The 20612-nt window shown below is 46.1% G+C and overlaps 1 protein-coding gene across 3 annotated transcripts in view; it reads right to left on the bottom strand.

Annotated features, from left to right (window-relative positions):
- LOC309635886 (uncharacterized protein) overlaps positions 1 to 20612 on the bottom strand; it is a 141466-nt gene that overhangs the window by 65587 nt on the left and 55267 nt on the right. The window contains exons 6-7 of one of the 3 annotated variants that reach the window (XM_082407736.1): positions 17613 to 19303; positions 16481 to 16631 (exon numbers count right to left, since the gene is read on the bottom strand). In XM_082407736.1, coding sequence (XP_082263862.1) covers positions 16481 to 16631; positions 17613 to 17633 — 172 coding nt within the window. In that variant the 5' untranslated portion in view covers positions 17634 to 19303. Of the gene's footprint in view, positions 1 to 2447; positions 4647 to 15392; positions 15523 to 16480; positions 16632 to 17612; positions 19304 to 20612 lie in introns of those variants that run through there. The other 2 variants (XM_082407737.1, XM_082407738.1) reach the window with 2 other exon arrangements.

Genomic DNA, 20612 nt, shown 5'->3' with positions numbered 1-20612 from the left:
ACTGAGTACCCTGGCAGGTACGGGGAGAGGAGACCAATCCCTTTTGACTAGCTGGTAAGCAAGGGGCTGGGGCTAGACCTGTGGCTCTAAGAGCATTGTTGGCGGAAGCCTCCGCAGGGCTCGCAGACATTCCCCCTTCATACAGCAGGGGAACCGCAGGAGGCACCAAAGGAGGAGCCAAATACTGTGGAGATCAGATTAGGCTCTGATTCAGGCAAGACAGGCTTTTTCTGAGGGCCTTCCCCTGTAGCTGCTGAACAGGGTACAAAATAACCTAGAAAATCCAAGTCGAGGTCAAACGTTGTGAGCCCACTCCTTGTTCCTGACTGCTCTTGATCTGAGGAAAGCTGATAATCACAGTGCAAGGCAGAGCTGATGGGAGGACAGCCAAGAGTTCTCCATCTGGGAGTCTATCCTCTGAAGAAAAACAAGTCCTTAGTGAAGTCAGCACTCTGCAGTTGGCTGACCGGATTTCCTCCAGTGAGCGCTCACAATAGTTTACTTCTCAGCCAACAAGAACACGGAAGAGCCTGGAACAGGTGCCTTTAGCAAATGCCTGCCACCTCTTCCCAGGCTTCATGGATTGGGCCCAATGTCAACAGCAGTCTCATCAGAAACTCAGGGCTGTGTGATGCAGCAATGTTGGCTGCACCTGGAAAATCCTTGCGTTCATGAGAAATGAAAGAACCACGGGTTGTCTGTTGTTGGCTCAGAACACACTTTCCTTTATAGGAAGCACCTGGGCACACTAGAAGCTTGCCCCCCTCAACTACTCTCCACCTTAGTGCTGGTTCTGAGGGGTTAGCCTGCCCCTCTGAGAATGGGGAGAGAGATGGGGAGAGACAACATGCAAGCAAGTAACTCCTAAGTCAAAGGCTTAGTTAGTATCCCAGGTTTAAAACCCAAGAACTGAAAACAGTCTATGGATTGTTAATCTCCAGAAAATATCTTTCCCTCAACTCCCCCCACCGCCCCAAAAAGCATAGGGAAATCATGCAACCTCAAGAGGCGTGAGAAAGCAAGAGTCTTAGGATTTAGGAACCAATTCCATCTCCTAGTTTGGTTTCTGGAAAGGAGCAAGCAAATGCAGTAGCAACTATCCACGACTTGGCTGTAAGAATTCCCTGGAGAAGCCACTGCAGAAGATGGACAGTCTCAATGATGACCAGTTTGGATGTGAGGGTTCACTTAGGGAACACTGAGCAGCTTTCCATTAGAGATGATTGTCAAGCAGTGTAGCCTGAAAGTCACACATGCTACCCAGCTAACCAAGGAAATCTGTCCAAGGCCAATCTGGTCAGAGGTTCCTAAGAATTCCCCCCACCCCATGTGCTGAAGGCAGGCTTGCCTATTACAGAGAAGCCTATGAAAGTGCAGGCTCTGTGTCACTCACCACCTTGAAAAATTTACTGGATGAGGAGAGGGTAGAAGAGGTGACTACCACCTTGAAGAAATGCAAGTCAGGAGACTCTTTTAGACACATCTGAGCTGAATTTGAGGAGGAATTCAAGAATATGCAGGGTGAAATACTGAAGCCCTCACTTCCTTTCTGAGCATGTACAGGTATAATCTTCCTGGTAGATGACTAAAACATTTTATCTCCCCAGCAGAGATCACAGACAAGTTAATCTAGATGTCTGGGCAACTTCCACGTAGAACTATTCATCCCAAGGCCTCCATATGGCCCATGGCCTCTAGCACCACCACCAATTTCTTCATCCTGGTAAATTTATGTTACACACACACACACTTAAGAACAGTTCAATGCTAACTCCCCGTTAGTTTGGCTCATACAAAAGAAGATTAAAATTCTCAGTGAGGAAAAACCAAAAATGTATAAAATTCCTTTAACCCAGGCATGGGGTATATTCTTCTGGGGTGGAGAATTTTCCTGCTTTACACTCCTTACTTTCTCCTTTCTCCTCTCACCCCAACAAGGTAATCAGGGTTGGTTCTATTAAGAATGCACACCTGTATCAATACCGCCAGGAAATTACATTAGGCCCAGGTGAAACACCCTGACACTTCCTTCAGGCAACATTTCTATTCAGGGAGCAATGTAATTAATCTCCTGAGTCAGAGGACCCTCATTGATATCAGGTTTAATAAAGTTTTGCTACAGTCATCCAAGAACAAACCCCTATGAACTAATCCTAACAAATAAAACAGTCAGACATAGAAAAACATGGACAAAGAAATCCAAGATGCTAGGACTTCAACCCAGGGTTCAAGACTCTAACCCAATCTTTTGAGCACCTCACTGGCTGTAACCTTTTATCTTGTCTCCCTACGGTGGGACTCCACCCCCAGTCCTAGCCTTGGGCCTCTAACCCTAGTCTCAGAACCCTAACCTGACAAAAATCTCCCCAGGGTAAGACTCTAACCCACCATCCTGACGAGGTTATTAGACAATTTAGGCACAGGAGCATTTTAACGACGTAACTCACCCAAAAGGCGTCTGGTCCAGGAGCCGTTTCTTTTCTAAAAAATGAAAGTAGTGCTGAGGAGCCTGAAGAGCCATGGCTGGGAAGCAGGAACCCCACAGCTGACCCTCTAGACAAATTTGGTCTAGATGGACGCTCAAGGATGGTGGCAAGAGCGTGTACATGCTCTACCAGGAACTACAGTGCCTCAGGCAGGGGGTCACAAGACCTAGAAAACTCTGTGTTACCCAAATTGTTACCTAGCAAGGGCTCCCTACTGGACACACATAGAAGCCAACACTATGGCACTGGCTTTTGAAAAAGAAGAGCTTTACTGCGAGGTTAACCTGCAAGGCTCTCAAATTTATCTCCCTGATCCCGAGTCCGGGGCAATTTGTAAAGGGTTAGGGGAATTTCAAAGTTGGAAGCTCATTGGCTAGTCTTGAATCAGTCCATATAAGCTACTCGTGCTGCTGGAAGCCAGATTTTCCTTATTGAATGGCTTCTCCATTAAGGGGCTCAGGTGGCAACATTTCTATTCCTTGAGTTCTACAGACCGAGATTCTTGGTTCCAGGGTCATCCTGGAGATATGGGTTCCCAGTTTGCACATGCGCAGTGTTGTTCCTGTAAAATGCCTCAAGGTTTGAATAATCAACAACCTATTTAAGGAGACAAAACCAGTTTAAGCTGGTGCTGTTTCAATTTGATTGATCAAAAATCTAAGGAGGCAAAAGCAGTTGAATCTAGTCAATGTTTTACTTGCTGTTTCAGAACAAACAAACAACTGAAAACCCAGAATTGGCTGTCTGCCCCCTGTGGAATTATTTATGATTCAAAGGTACTGTATTGTACTAAGAAATCCTTGTTGCTTATCTATTTTATGTAGTTTGTATCTGTTAATCCCATACTCCCAATTTGTCCCTCCCTCCATCTCCCCTTCAGTAACCATGTTTTCTATGTCTGTGAATAACAGATTCATTTGTATTATTTTAGATTCCAAACATAAGTGATATCAAATAGTATTTGTCATTCTCTGACTTACTTCACTCAGTATAATATTCTCGAGGTCCATGCATGTTGGGGCAAATGGCAATATTTCAATCTTTTTTATGGCTAATATTCCATTATATATATGTATGTATGTATGTATGTGTGTGTGTGTGTGTGTGTGTGTGTGTGTGTGTGTGTGTATAAAATATATATCAAGCCAGTCATCTGTTTATGGGTGCTTGGGTTGTTTCCACATCTTGGCTATTGTAAACAGTACTGTGGTGAACATTAGGGTGCATGTATCTTTTCAAATTAGAGTTTTCATTTTTTTCTGGATATACACCCAGGAGTGAAATTGCTGGATCATACTGTAACTCTATTTCTAATTTTTGAAGGACCCTCCATACTGTTTTCCATAGTGGCTTCATCAATTTACATTCCCACCAACCATGTAGGAGGGTTACCTTTTCTCCACACCCTCTCCAGCATTTGTTATTTGTAGACTTTTTAATGATGGTCACTCTGACTAGTGTGAGGTGGTACCTCATTGTAGTTTTGATTTACATTTCTCTAATAATTAGCAATGTTGAGCATCTTTTCATGTGCCTCTTGGTCATCTGGATGTCTTCTTTAGAAAAATGTCTATTTATGTCTTCTTCACATTTTTCTATTGGGTTGTCTGTTTTTTCTATATTGAGTGTATGAGCTATTTGTATATTTTCGATATTAACCCCTTGTCAGTTGCATTGTTTCCCAATATCTTCTCCCATTCTGTAATTTCAAACTATATTGCCAAGCTACAGTAACCAAAACAGTATGGTACTGGCATAAAAACAGACACAGAATAGAGAGTCCAGAAATAAACCCATACATGTATGGACAATTAATTTATGACAAACCAGCCAAGAATATACAATGAGGAAAGGACAGTCTGTTCAATAAATGGTGTTCGGAAAACCAGGCAGCTACATGCAAAAGAAGCAATATGGACCACAATCCTACACCACACACACAAATGAACTCAAGCCCCCATCCCTACCCAGCTCTGACGGCCGCCAACTGCTCCTTGACATGGACCGCCTCCTTCTGGTGGGTAGCCTGCGGCCACCTCAGACAAGAGCTGTCAGGTGGGGGGTGCGAGTAGGCCACAGGCTCTCAGAGCTGGGTGCAGCAGGGCAGTGTGCGGCACTCCCAGGCAGGCGGCAGGGACCCCAGGGCTACGTCAGACCAGCCACACAGCACTCCAGCGTTGAGGGCACCAGGGGCACTTCTGGCAGCCGTGCTGCAAGTGAGGACGCAGTGCATGGGGGGCGGCACACGAGGGCGTGGTGCTCCGGGAGGGACGGGAGGTTTCTGTCCAGCCTCAGGGGGCCACAGGCACTGCCGGCACAGCCTAGCCTCTGTTTCCCCAACTGCACCCTGACCTCCAGGATCCCTACCGGCTTGCCCCAAGGTGCATGCACCTTGCTCATAGCATCCTACAGGGTGTGGTCCTCCACCCGCCGATTTGGGGGCATCTGCCAATGTCTGGAGGTGTTTGGGGTAACCTAGCTGGAGGGTGGGAGTTACTGGCATCCAGGGCAAAGCAGCCAGGGATGCTGCTGAACCTCCCACAATGCACAGGACCACCCCGCGCCACTGCAATGCTCCAGACCCAAGTATCTGCGGTGCGGAGGTGGTTGAGGAGCCCTGCTAAGCGGTCTGGCTGGTAGGAGTGACTCCCAGCATGTACATCACCTGGGAGCTGCTTTGCAGTGCAGAGCTCAGGTCCCCACCCCACAGCTGCCAAATCAGAATCTGCATTTTCACCCAAGTGCTGGAAAGTTTGAGATGCACACAATGCTGTGGATTTGAGCAGTTAACGATCCTTATGTGTGTCCTACACATTCCCATAGTCTATGGGGGTAGGCAAGAACTTCACCAACCAAGACGAATTCAAGTAGAATTCAAAGAAAACACACAATTTATAACTCAAGAGAAAACTGCCCTGAGCGCTACCTAAAGCTTAGGTATGTGGTTCACGACACTATGAAATGTTATAGTGTTATGAAACGTGTTCTATCCTCCTAGTCTCCAGAAGGCTTCACAGGACTGTAACAATGTCTGCATACTTTTTTTTGGTTGTGCTGGGCATTAGTTGCAGCAGGCAGGCTCCCTAGTCATGGCTCTCCAGCTCCTTAGCTGCAGCATGCAAACTCCTAGTTGCAGCATGCATGTGGGATCTAGTTCTCTGAACAGGTATCGAACTGCTGTCCCCTGCATTGGAAGGCGGATTCTTAACCACTGGACCACCAGGGAAGTCTCAATGTCTGCATACTTTATGTAGCCTACTGACCTGGTGGAGGTTTACATACGTTAGTGCTTCATCTCATAAAATCCTGCAAGATGGGAGAAAATATTTGCATTTACTAATTAAAAACAAAAACGTTGCCCTCAGAGAGGTAAAGTTACTTGCCCAAGGTAACACAGCTAATAAGGAACAAAGCTGAGAAATGATTCCCGATCGATCTGATTCTATATATATGTGATGTTGTCCTCATCTTACAGGGTGAGTGTGACCTGTCCCTGATGATCATATGGCTTAGTGGTTCAGTAGTAATGAGACTGATTTTTTTTAAAGGACCACAAGAAACAGTCTCTTCTTTTTATGGACCCAGAAATATAAACGAATAAATTCCTAAGGGGGAAAATAAATTCCCTTAGAGGTCACTAACTGGATAGAGCAGTGTATGCAGCTACTAAATCTGAAATTACTCAATTTCAAAAAGCTTCTGGGATTCATAAGTATAGTTTGCAGACATGAGTTTTCCTGCTCAGGTGGTCAAATTAAATTGTCAAATAAATTCCTTACCCTCTAAAAAAAAAAAAAAATGAACTCAAAACACATTAAAGACTTGAATGTAAGACCTGAAACCATAAAATCCCCTAGAAAAAAACATAGGCAGTAAGCTCTTTGATATCAGTCTTGGTGATGCTTTTTTGGAATTCCAAAAGCCAAGAAAATGAAAGCAAAAACAAACAAGTGGGACTACAACAAACTAAAAACCTTTTGCACAGCAAAGGAAACCATCAACAAAATGAAAAGTCAACCTACCCAGTGGGAGAAAATATTTGCAAATCCTATATATGATGAGGGGTTAATATCCAAAATATATAAAGAACTCATTCAACTCAATAGCAAACAAAACAAAAAACCCCAAACAATCTATTTTAAAATGGGTAGAAGATCTGAATAGACATTTTCACAAAGAACACATACAGATGGTCAACAGACCCATGACAAGATGCTCAGCATCACAAAGCATCAGGGAAATACAAATAAACACAATGAGATACCACCTCACACCTGCTAAAATGACTATTATCAAAAAATCAAGAAGTAGCAAATGTTGGTGAGAAAGTGGAGAAAAGGGTTCCCTTGTGCACCTTTGGTGGAAATGTAAACTGGTACAGCCACTATTGAAAACAGTATGGAGTTTCCTCAAAAATTTAAAAATAGGGACTTCCCTGGTGATCCAGTGGCTAAGGCTCTGCGCTCCCAACGCAGGGGGCCCGGGTTTGATCCCTGGTCAGGGAACTACATTCTCGCATGCCACAACTAAGAGCCTGCAATGCTGCAACTAAAGATTCCCATGTGCTGCAACTAAAGATCCCACATGCTGCAACTAAGACCCAGAGCAGCCAAATAAATAAATAAATAATTTTAAAAATTAAAAATAGAACTACCTTATGATTCAAAAATTCTACTTCGGGGGATTTGAAGAAAAGGAACACATTAACTGGAAAAGATATATGCACCTCTATGTTCATTATTTGCAACAGCCAAGATATGGAAACAACCTAAGTGCCCATCCATGGATGAACAGATAAAGAAATATATACCTGTGTGTGAGTGTATATATATATATATAAATATATATATACACACACATATATATGTTATTCACCCTTAAAAAGGAATGAAATCTTGCATTATGCTAAGGGAAATAAGCCAGAGAAGACAAATACTGTATGATTTTACTTACATATGTGGAATCTTAAAAACAAAAATAAGGGCTTCCCTGGTGGCGCAGTGGTTAAGAATCCACCTGCCAATGCAGGGGACACGGGTTCGAGCCCTGGTCCAGGAAGATCCCACATGCCGCAGAGCAAGTAAGCCCATGCGCCACAACTACTGAGCCTGCACTCTAGAGCCTGCGCACCACAACTACTGAGCCCGCGTGCCACAACTACTGCAGCCCGTGCGCCACAACTACTGTAGCCCATGCGCCTAGGGCCCGTGCTCCATAACAAGAGAAGCCACTGCAATGAGAAGCCCATACACCGCAATGAAGAGTAGCCTCCGCTCACTGCAACTAGAGAAAGCCCGCGCGCAGCAACGAAGACCCAATGCAGCCAAAAATAAATAAATTAAATAATTTTTTTTAATTGAAAAAAAACTCCAAAACCCGACATTCATAAATATAGAGAACAGATTGGTGGTTGCAGAGGAAGGAGCTTGAGGATTGGTGGAATGGGTTAAGGTAAAAAGATACAAACTTCCAGTTACAAAGTAAATAAGTCATGGGGATGTAATGTCCAGAATGGCAACACTATAGTAATAATATTGTATTGCAAATTTGAAAGCTGCTAAGAAAATAGATCTTAAAAGTTCTCATTACAGAATAAAATGTATAACTATGTACGGAGACAGATGTTAAAGAGACTTATTGTGGTGATCATTTCCCAATATCTATAAATATCGAAACTTCATGTTGAATATCTGAAACTAACATAGTATTATGTCAGTTGTAACTCAATAAAAAATAAGGTAACTACTGTATCCTAGGAAAAAAATAATGCCAGAACTAGTTATGACTTTCTGAAAATGGTAAAAAATTTTTTACAGATTTCAATTCCCTCCTCCTCTACCCCCATGTATTAATGTTTGCACCATATCTACATTCTCAGAACATAAAGCCATTATGTACTACAATCTCATTTCATCCCTCATTTGATCTTAATCCTACAATAACTATATATTTACTGGACACAGTATTTCTTACTGCAATGCCTCTTTAGTTATTTTGGTTTCTGAAGCTGATTTTTTAGTACATTCCCCAAGGAGGGCTTCTGGAACACTCTACTGAAACACTATAATAAAGACAGCATCAGTATTACTGATTTTTCCTTTTGCTCAGTATGGCTCAGCACAGAACTGTTAATGAGTCTATATTTAAAAAATTGATGTTTTGCTCATCGAGGACTTGTTGGCATTAAAATTCGCTTTTTGAAAAATTATTGCTTTAAACCTCATTTATCTTGATTTCTGACTTTTTTTGGTGGCCCCTGAAATTTTGTGCCTGAGGCCAGTGCCTTTCTTGCCTCACCTGGCTCTAGCCCTGAGTTGGAGCTTCTCTGTCCTTTGTCTTTACTGTTCCCATCCTGTTTAATGCTCATTTCACTCCCAACAGTTGCTGTTCTCTATGGGCTCCAGTCCCATGGAGCTCTGGGGGCTCAGTGTGAGAATTCATAGGCATTCATGCCTTACCTGAGACCTGTGCCTCACTCACTGTGGACTGAACCAAGTCCCTCCCAGTCTCAGCTACAAGTCCTGGCCAGGCGCCTGCACCGCACAAGCTCAAGGCCCTCCTGTGGGTCCTCAGTTGGCCCCTACACCGCGCATGCGTGGGGCTCTGCTGGGAAAGGGGCTGGTGCGGGCTCGTCTGCTCCTTATAAAGAGCGTGCCCAGGGCCCTCAGGAATCCAGTTACAGTGTTGCTTCCTTCGACTTTCCCCACACTCATGGTGATGTTGGGCAGGTCTCGTGGCTGTTGTGCTCCCACTTGTATTGTGCACTGACAAATACCCTGTCACCTAATCTAGTAAAAATTCTCCATAGGTTTTGGTTTCAATATCGTATCGTTCTGTGTTTATATAGGGATTCTGGAAGACACAAGACCATGCTTCCACCACCACTGCGATCTTCGCAGAACTCCTTAATGTATTTTTAAAGGATACTTAAAAAAAAAAAAAAAAAAACAACAGTGGAGAGCCAGAATTATTTTGTCACGTACAGACAGCATTAACAAAAAAAAAACTACATAAAAAACAAAACCAGACTCTATCGTCTGCTCAAGGCATATGTATGTTCTCATTGTTAACAAGGCAGATTGCAACTGCTGGAGACATGACAGCCCCCGGTCCAGGAGAGATGTAGACCAGACAGTCCAAACACCCATGTGCTACAAACACCCAGACCTGTGATGGCCTAGCCCAGCTCAAAAGAAAGAACGGGAAAGGCCCGGGGAGTGAAGAGAGGAGGGAAAACCAGGTGCAACTTTGGGACCAATGTTTCAGCTGTCAGGGTGAAGTTCCTGCTACTGGTCCATAGGACCAGGTGAGGGACTGAGTTTCACTGCCTTTTGGTGGGAGAGGAGGCAGGGATCAGGGATGGACACACACAGAAAGCCAGGTCTGCTGGTGGACGGTGCCCCTAACAGAAGAGTGACTAGAAACATTCTACTCACTGAGGAAGCTTTACTGTCTGGGCTCTGGGTGAGCAAGAAAGACACTACCCTAAGGGGGGGAAACTGTAGGCCTGTGCTGCAGACTGAATAAGTATGTTTCCCCCAAATTCATATGCTGAAATCCTAACCCCTAAGGTGATGTTATTGGGGGGGGTGGGGCCTTTGGGAGGTGACTAGGTCATTAGGTCATCCCACGAATTCAATGAACACCTTATAAAAAAAGGGCCTGAGAGAGTCCCTTTCCTTCCGAAGACACAAAGGATGAAACATCACAGAAACAGTTCATGTATTTTTCATTCTAAACTATCACTCAAGAATAAAAGCAAAATAAGAACATTTCCAGATTAAACAGACTGAGAGAGTTTGCCTCTCAGGCTCTCACTGAGAGTGAGGAAAGATGTATTTAAGGAAGTGAGTGAATCCCAGAAGGAAGGAGTGGAATGTGAGAGACGGAGGCAGGAGATGGGGGAAAACAGGTCTCAGTCAGACAGTCATCGACTGTGTGAAACAACAGTCATGGATTAGTAATAACAATAATCATGACTAATTAGAGGCGTAAACTTCTGTGGTTCAGTGCTGTGTCCTGGCCATCACCTGCCACCCTACCAGGGTTCGGGAAGCCTGAGCTGAGGTTGGGAGCGTATACATATCTATTTATATAATAATTATTTATATCTACCTATATAATAAGAATTATACACCATGAACAAGTGGGAATTCTCCTGGAATGCAAGAATGCTTCAACCCAGGAAAATATTATACATTGGTGCAATGCACCACATTCATGGAATACAGGGGGAAAAAACCCATGATCATCTCAATTAATGCAGAAAAAGTAACTGAAAAAATTCAATACCCTTTCATGATAAAAAAAAACACTCAACAAACTAGGTTTGAAGGAAATTACCATGACAGAATTCAAGCCATATACGTAAAGCCCATATCAATATCACACTCAACGGTGAAAGACTGAAAACTTTTCCTTTGAGATCAGGAAGCATGTAAGAATACTGGGTTTTACCACTTCTATGCAACATAGCACTGGTAGTTTTAGCCAAAGCTGTTAGGAAAGACAGATAAATTTCAAAATTAATGAATAAATCACTGACATCCAGTGATTTGAAAGGAAGATGTAAAATTATCTCTGTTCACACATGACATGATCTCATGTGTACAAATCCTAAGGATGTCACAAAAATAATGTCCAAACTAATAAATAAATTCAGCACAGTATCAGGATACAAAGTCAACATTAAAAATCATGTGCATTTCTGTACACTAACATGATCACTCTGAAAAGGAAATTAAGAAAACAATTTTATTTACAACTGCATCAGAAAGAATAAACTACTTAGTAATTAACGTAACCAAGGTGGTGAAGCCTTGTACAAGGAAAACTGCCAAACTTTGCGAAGAGACTAAATGACACATATCCCATTTTCACGGACTGGAAGACTTACCCCTGCTAAGACCTCAATACTACCCACTGAAATTTACAACTCCAATGCAACCCCTAGCAAAACCCCATCCTAAATGGAAAACCCCATCCTAAACTTCACTTTACACTGAATAGACCCCCAAATAGCCAACAATTTTGAGGAAGAAAAGCACTGTGGGAGGATGCACACTTCCTGATTTCAAATCTTACTGCAAAATTAGAAGAATCATAACAATGTGGTACTGGCATAAAGACAGAATTAAAGATCAACGGAATAGAATTCAGAGCCCAGAAACAAACCCTCACATATATGGTCAAATGACTTTTGACAAGAGTAGCAAAATCATTCAAGCAGGAAAGACAGTCTTGTCCACAAAGGGTGCTGGAAGAACAGGATATGAACGTGCAGAGGAAAGAAGCTGGACACTGCAAACACTGTTTATAAAAGTTAACTCACAAATCAATCAGAGACATAAGGGTAAGAACTAAAATTATGAAACTCTTAGAAGCAAATATGGGAAAAAATTTCACTACGTTGGACACACAGACATACATACATCCATAGAGACAAAGACAGAGATTTCAGTTTCCTTGCTTGAGTTTTAAAAAACCTCCTTTTTTTTCCCTTTCAGTTTTAAGTTCTACTAATTGAGCCAAGGCTGTAGTCTCATGTGATGTAAGCTGTGTTTACATTTCAGGACATAATAAGAGTTATAACTTCAAGCTTTCTCTTAGGAATACTTTATCTCTCAGGCTCAGAATTTTGAAATGATATTTTCTCAAGCCGGCTTTCTCTACAGTTTTAGAATGTCAAAAGAGCTCCATCCTGGCCATTTAAGAGTTAAGATAAGTGCTTGCAAGCATTGCCTTTGTTCCAATTCTACATGAAGTCAGCCTGAGTTTCAGTGGGTAGGTGTCTGTCAAGTGAGCTGTTTGGCTTTCGAGGCATGGTTTCTCATTATTAATTTGGTACCTAATTCAGATATGAGCTGAACAACCTTCTGAGGGCAGAGTGATGGATCAAATTTGTGCTGCTTCTGAGTCTAGCTCCCTAAGGAGTTACCCTTGAGTCTGTTCCACTCTTTTACTTGTCTCAGTTTCCCCATATGGCAGAAAAACTGCTGTGGATGCTCAGAGCACGAGGTGATCAGTCTTATTGTGCCCTCAGGTGAGCAGAATTTACTTAATGGTTAGAGTGAAATCCCCTGTAGGACCACTAATTGTCAAGAGGCTTGATTGTCAGATACTTCCACTACGTTCTCAGCTGCTTGCGTGAGAACACCCTGTGGCCAGAAGGAGCAAACCCCTCTTTTCTTCAGAGCTGAGCAGGCTCAGTCTCTCATTTCACTAGCAAGCAGTGTGTTCAGACATATATACATAATCTTTCCAATTTAAGCCAAATTTCATTTCGCTCCAACCCAGTTCACTCTAAATTTACCCCAACTGCTTGCCTAGTAATTTCCCCCTGAATCCCTGCCTAGGGAATGAACCAGTACCCTCTTAGCACTCCAAGTCCCAAGAAAAATAGCTCGAGTAAAACTCAGAACAGCACTTAAAGCAATGCTGTCCAGCTACCAGGAGAACTCACCAAAGAACTTAGGAACACTGAGAAGCAGGTGGAGCTCAAAGGGCCCGTGCTGCTACCAAGCACCAGTTTGGGGCAGACTCGAGGTATTCTCTGATGGGTGGCTCTAGACTATACAAAGAATAATGCTTTTATCTCTGAATAAGAGCACAGAATTCCACAAAATACACAATCTGCAATCCATGACAATAATCATTTCTCCTTTAGTCATCCTCCTAGTAACCAAAGTAAAGATCCGTGACTGAGGAGACAATGCTTGCTTTCCCAATGCCAGAATGAGCTCGCTAACACACCCTCTCTCTCCATCTTCCTTTCCCCTTCAACCCTGACAGTTTCTTTGTCCATCTTTTTGTCTGTCTCTGATTCCCTCCGTCCACCTGCCTTTGCCCATCTCTGTTTTTCTCCCTCTCAGTCTCTGTCTCAGTCTCTCTTCTCTTTCTCTCACTTGCTCTCTTTTGCTCTTTTTGCCTCATCTTTGCTGTGGTCGATGCCTAATTAATGTTTCTCTGCCCCTCTTATGTCCCCACAGGCAGTACTGTTTCATAAAACACAATCATTGGCAAGTGCCCTTGTCAAAAATTCACTAAACCATGATGGCAATCATTAAAAACCCACGCTGCCTGGGAAATACTCAGTAATAGCTGCCTCTTAGTGGATACAGGCCACAGTCACTTCTACGTCAGGAGACTCTTATGTACCTGATCCCCATCTTCGAAATGCATATTCCTTTGTCTTCAAAATGAAATGATGTGCTTGCTTCCTCATTAACAGAGACCTAACTGCAGTGTTTTAAAAAGTCATTCCTGAGTGTTTTGTGTGGAAAATTTGCTAACTCAAGAAAAAAATCCAATAGAGAAAGACAACTTACTCCTGTCCTACCAAACACTGTATCTTGCACCAATCACTAGTTTTGACTACATTCTATTATGATTTCAAGCCTGATAACTAGACTCTTTGGTACCAACAAATAATACATAAAAACCCACAGAACAAAAAACATATTCTCAAACAAAATATGCATTTGCTGGAGACAATCTGAGATTTACCTGCAATTAGACATTCAAAACTGCAATAGTTTGGGACTTCCCCTGTGGTCCTGTGGTAAAGAGTCCACCTTCCAATGCAGGGGACGCGCGGTTGATCCCTGGTCGGGGAACTAAGATCCCACATGCCGTGGGGCAACTAGGCCCACGCGCCACAACTACTGAGCTCTTGCGCCTCAACTAGAGAGCCCACGTGCTGCAAACTACAGAGCCCATGCACCCTGGAGCCTGTGTGCCACAACTACAGAGAGTAAACACGCACGCCACAACTAGAGAGAAGCTCGCGCACCGCAACGAAGAGCCCGCACATCTCAACGAAGATCCTGCGGGCCGCAACTAAGACCCAACACAGCCAAAAAAATAAATTAGACAATAAATTAAATAAATAAATACAAAACTGCAATAGTGCATAGAACAGTGTCATGAAATAAACACTTATCCTGATTCCTAAGTCTTCCCTTTCTCATGCAAAATTTAGCACAAAAAAACCCCAAACAAAAAACAACCTAGCACCTAAGTAACTAGAATGTGCAAATACTCGAGCATCTATGATAATTGCTCAGAAACGAATCTTTAAATGATCATTTAACTAAGAGGAACACTGCCTCGCGAAAAGATGGCCTGTTGCTGGAACAGAGTTACACAAACAAGAAAAACATAAACCGTTCAAAGAGCCCTCCATAAGCAAAAACATAAAAAGCCCAGAATTTCCTTATTTCTAACTTTGGTTAGATGTTAGTATGTCACACGTTACCCACCAGAGAGCGCTCTTCGAGTCAGTTACGAGTCATTTCAGTTAATCAAGGGTGAAAACGCTGAAAGCGAACCTTCAGCCTTTTGGAGCTGACCCTCCTGAGGGCTTCAGGAAAGGGCACAGAGGCCCCCGTCTGAACACCGCTCCTGGAGGCCGGGGGTCCAGGATCCCCGAGCTGTGCGCGCGCCCATCACCCGCGCGCACCCCGAGAGCAGAGGCCCCTGCACCCCTCCGGACCCACCGTGCCCGAGACGCCCGAGACGCCCGCCCCGCGGCCCCGTCTTCGGGCTCCTCTGCGGCGCCTCCCCGTCCAGGCCCCGCGAGCCCGCGGCGACGGGGCCGAGTCCGGCGTCCGCAGACCCAGAGGCCGGCCCCCCGGGCGCGTGGGGACAGCCCCGCCGCGAGGAGGCCCGAGGGGCGCCGACGAGGGAGGGCTGCGAGCGCCCGGGGCGCCCACCGCTCAACGGCCGCCTTCGTGGCCCCGGCGCGCCGTCCTCACCCTGCGGCCGGTGGCGGCGGCCCCGGAGCCGAGGAGCGAGGGAGGCTCGCGCTCCTCGGGGCTGGAGGAGTCGGGCCCCTGGCTGTCGGGCAGGTGGGGGGCGGCGGCCGGGGGGCGCGCGGTGAGGGGCTGCGGGTAGAGCTGCACTTACTCGTCTCTGCGTTGCTCCCCCGCCGGGAGCGTCACAGTGTGAGGACCGACTCGGTCTCCCACTTCCCTTTCCTCAGGACGCGGGTCTGCAGGAGCCCCAGCATCCCAGCGGCGAAGCCCTCGCACCTGCCTCCGCTCACGCCTGCGCACTCGCTCCTCGGGAGGGAGGGAGGGAGGGGGCGGGGCGGGGAGCCTCCTGGCCTCAGGACCCCTGGTCTGCATACCCGTGTTTATTTTTAATTTCCTGAAAGTGTTTTACTTGAAATCAATTTTAAAAAAAATAAATGGCACGTTTTCTTGTCCAAATCGTAATTTACCGACTACAGAGTCTGCCTTTGTAAGATTTCTTTAGGGGATCTTAACTGGTTCTCGATCAAATGACCTGAGTCAAATAACGGGTATCAAAAAAATTTTAAATCATATTTTCCTTCCATCAGTTTTCAGTCACTAATAAGTTTTACCATGTGGGGTTTTATTGGGTGTGGATTATATTTACTAATAATCACCATCATTGGGTCCCTAGAGTCAAAATGTGGGTTTCCAACAGGTCTACTTCAATAATCACAGAGATCCTTTTTCTGTTTGAGAGATACTGAATTTTGATCCACCTTTTTGAACATGCTGCTTCCCCCAAAGACTCCACCCTCCACGTATGTCCACCTCATTAAATAATAGAACAGGATTTCCTCTGAGCTTCTTCCAACGTACAGGCAGACAAAAGCTACAAAATGGTTCCCAATCGCCTGCCTAGGAATTAAAAGAATCTTTTCCACTCAAATAACCTGGTTAGAAACCACATCTCTAATTTCTCTGGGCGTGAATAAACACCAAGGAGAGTCTGTGGTGGGGAAATGAACAATTCATCTGAAAACTACTGCATTTCCTCTCCTCCATCCTGGTGTTTAGTGTAGGAAAACACCACTGGTCAACACCAACTGGTTTTCATTAAGTTTTCCTTAAGAGGAGAAACTCAGTTTTATTGAGGACAGCAATTCACCAGATTAAATGCTCTAAAGCCTAACCTCTCTTGTACCTCAGAGTGGCCAAACTTCAAATCAGATGTGAATGGAAGGATTATGTGGAACTTACGGGATTGCTTAGAGCAGAGACAGCTGTATGGGCTCCTTTGCCCTTCATCTTTGTCCCCTCTGGCCTCAGAAATGAAGAGATGGTTGCCAGTCAAGGCTGGCGCTCCAGCAGCCATTTTGGGCCAATAGACAGCCTTGAGGTTGGATACCAGCTAATGATGATGGGGAGAAAGACAGATGAGGCTGACTACAGTGCTGTGCAGTTGAAGGTCAGCAAGGACTATCCAAGTCCATAGTCCTTTTTCATGAGAAAGGAAAAAAATCTCCCTCTTGTCTGTGCATGTTTCGTTCTTGGTTTTCTGCTATATTATGGCTATCTACTATTAAGGGAAGTATTAGTTTTGCATTGAAACACTGTGAACTTTGACATGACAATCCCCATCTCTGGGAAACTTCCTCATATGTACCATGGTGGGAGCAGGGGTGAAGATGGCCCGTATATTCTGAAGAGCCCATTCTTTTGCCTGGTCCACATCCATGTCATCTTCTATTAATTACAGTGCCTCAGCTGCTCTTGGGAAACTGTCCCTCGTCCCTCAGTGCACAAGGTTAAGTAAGGCTGAAACGCCTTCCTGGCTGCAAGACAGAGAGGACCACAGAGCCACTGGGGTGCCTCCAAACTGTGAGGGAGGCCCGAGGTTACTCATGTCACCCAGGGATGTGAAAGCCTGGATAGCCTGTGTGCAGACTTTGGAAGCTCTTTGTTTAACCCATCATTGTACAATTGGAAAACTGAGGCCCAGAGAGGGTAAGGGAAAACACAGGGCACTGAACAGGGGCAGAGTCTTGAGATGAAGGGGGAGTTTGGACCTCCTAGACTAGGGCTGCCCCCCTCCCACAGGGTTTACTTTGGAAATTAGAGCTCCTAGGACTCCAGAACATCCCCACCCATGTGGAGTAGATTCCTCTGCGTGTCCACACAAGTATACACTGACACTCACACTAACATCAGAGGAAGGGACCATAGGGCCTGGGGTCAGGGAAGGGGTGGACCTTGGGGTGGTGACAAATGGAAAAGAAGAAAGATAATGACAACATTTATTATCTCACACTATCTGTGGGCCAGGAATTGAATATAATTGAGCTGGAGGCCTCTGCCAGTGTCTCCCAGGGGTTTGAGGCTGTGGACTCACCTGAGTCAGGATCTGCTTCATTCAGTGGTGGGCCACAAGAGTCTCTTCAGAGGCTTCTTCCCTAGAGTGAGGGACCAGGGGGAGAGAGAGGGAAGAGAGGGAGAGAGAGGGAAGAGAGGGAGAGAGAAAACTGCAACATAGATGAAGAAGTGGAAATTGTACACCTAAATTCTAGGAGATTATCAAATGGTCCAACCACTGTATATAACACTTCAGCAGGTCCTCAAAAAGACAAACGTGTAGTTTTCAGTCAAAGCACAAATTCCACTCCTAGATCAATATCAAAAAGAAGTGAACACAGACATTCAAATGCCTGTACAGAAGTATTCAGAGCACCACTATTCACAAGAGCCCAAAGGTGAAAAAAATCCTAATGTCCATCAACAGATGAAAGGAAAGCCAAATGTGGTGTGTTCATGGAATGGAATATTATTCAGCGACAAAAAGGATGCAAATGTTCTGAAATAGACGTTAGAGGGGGTTATGTAACATTGTGAACGTTCTTAATGCCACTCACATATACAATTTAAAATAATGAAAGAAATTTTAAGTGAAATTTATATCATAGAATAAACAAGTTAGTATATGTAATTTAAAAACATACATTAAAAATGGAATTATGGGGGAGGAGAAGAAAGGCTCCAGTTTTGCTGCTGGCAGTGGGGCAACTCCTCATCTGGCCCTGAAGGCACTGCTCGTGCTGGTGCTTGTTGCTAATCTGGGAGCAGCACCTGAGCTGCTAGAAGAACTAGGTCTGCTGTGGTCTCTAGATCTAGAACTGGAGCTGGATAACACTCCGGGGCCACAGCTGGTTCCAAAGCACGATGGCGCTCCAAAACCAGGGGTAGCCCCCTGGTTGAGGTTGGCTTAAGTTCTGGAACTGAGGCTGTTGAGGACACTGGCTGAGGTTGTAGAGGAAGTGCTACGACAGGTTTCCGTGATGATTCAGCCTTTGACTATGGAAGGAGAACTGTTTCTTGTACCTTCTCTGGATCTCCATTTGGAGCCTCTGTAGGTGCTTTTCATCACTTTGAGCTTAAACGAAAGCTACGGCATGAGCATGCTCTGTCTCTGGAATTGGAGCTAGCATATTTGCATGATCTAGCCCTTGAACTTGAATAGGAGCTGTGGCTTGAGCTTGCTCTGGCTCTGGAGCTGTAGTGGGCAGTAGAGGTGTAGCTGGCTCTAGGTCTTGAGGTATTTCAAGAGCTTGTTCTGGAGCTGGTGCTGTAGCTCCAAGAAGAGAAAACATCATCAATAGGACTGCTTTTCCACAGGTCTCCCAAAGACAGGAAACTTCTCACTGCCAAGCAATGAAGTCTCAGTCCAAGATGCCACCCCCAGGAAGTCTTCCCAGATTGCAGTCCAGGGGAACAGTGATCTGAGTCTCCTCATTGCTCCTGGCCCAGTCCCAGCCTCTGGAGGCTCTGTTCTCTGTGTGGCTCCGCCCCTTCCCCTCCCCACTCACCCCCATCACCCACGCTGAGTCCCCCTCACCACCACCCTCTGCCTCAGGGGGCTCTAGGTGCTCCAGCTGTGCCAGGAGAAGGTGGGTTCACTGCTCCAGGTCTGAGCCAGGCACGCTGAGCTCTATGTAACCCAGGAGCATCTTCAGGCAGGGAAATTCTGGGGGCTGGTAGAAATGCTCAGTGTAATGGTGCAGCCAGGTGCCTAGGATGGAGGACATGGCCCTGGGGGGAGTCAGGTGGACAGCAGAGTCAGAGGCCTGGCCTTCCTTCCCCACTGCGCTCCCCACTGACACTCATCTCCCACAGCACAGGGCGGGGTCAGCTGTCCCCTGAGTGTCACTGGGTCCCCTGAGCACCAGCTGAGCACCCACTGGTGAGGATCCACCAGACAGTGACCACGATGCTCTCCACACCTTGTGTTCTGGGTCCCAGAATCGGGGGTGGAGGCAGGGCTGGGATGGAGCGGGGACGGGTGTGGACTCTCTTGGGGGCTGACTCTGACCTCTGACCTCCCGGATGCTCCTCACACCACAGCCCCGTCCGCAGCTCTCTTGGACTCCTTTCCTCTTTTCCAGGAGAAGCCCTTGGACCTCTGCCCTCAGCACGAACCATCAAATGAGTGCGATCCAGGGTTCTGCCAGCCCTGCCCATCTACAGACCCCACATCTCCATGCAATTCTTTGGAGAAGGGAGTCCCTCCCTCTTGAATCAAAGCCCACTCACATTTTCAGCTGGTGCAGGTATAATAGAGCGCTGCAGGGCGCAGCCCTTAGCACTGGGCCATTGCTGTGCGCCCTTACACAGCACCCCCTTAACAGGCAACGGTTACCAGGAGACCATTAATGCAGAGGGTTAGAGCTGCGTTAGAGGTCCTGCTCAGCCATTGGTCAGTACCACAGAGGGCCCCATTCAGCCATTGGTCGGCGCTATAGTGGGCCCCGCCCCCAAGTGAGCAACTGTCAATGAGCGACACTTAGGGGGGCATTGAGCCAATGGTCGGGGGAGTGGTGCTCGTCAGGTGGAGAGTGAGGTAAGAGGCAGATCCCAGCCTTCTCCCTGGGGCCCTCCAGCTCCCAGGCCTCGGGCTGGCGGGTGAGCTGGGGGCCCAGGGAACAGGCTGGGGGTGTGTCCTGCAGGGCTCCAGAGCCCTCGCCACGACGCCCACTGGCCGGGTCTGAGGCAGCAGTGAACCAACCTCTCCCCCATCCCTGCCTCTGCGACCTAACGGCAGCGGCAGGCTGCATGGGACACAGTCTGGGGGACCTGGCCTGCACCGTTTGGGCGGCCTGAGGAGCCTGAGGGCCAGCTGGGTCCTGGGTGCCTGGCTCCCTCAGCAATGACGGCTGGGTTAGGGTCTGGGGACCCGGCCCTGAGGGAGCCACCATCTGAGATCTGCCTCTTCAGCCGGGCCTGGGCACTGGCGGGAGGACCCAGACTGGGTGCAGGACGAACGCTCTGGGGCAGGGTAACCCCCCCCTCCCGCCCCCGGAGCAGGGACCCCCTTCTCTCAGCCAGGCCTGGACCTCGAAGG

Source organism: Balaenoptera borealis, assembly GCF_965194805.1.
Source record: "Balaenoptera borealis genome assembly, chromosome: 10".
NCBI lineage: Eukaryota > Metazoa > Chordata > Mammalia > Artiodactyla > Balaenopteridae > Balaenoptera > Balaenoptera borealis.
This window is presented reverse-complemented; position numbering and strand designations above follow the sequence as displayed.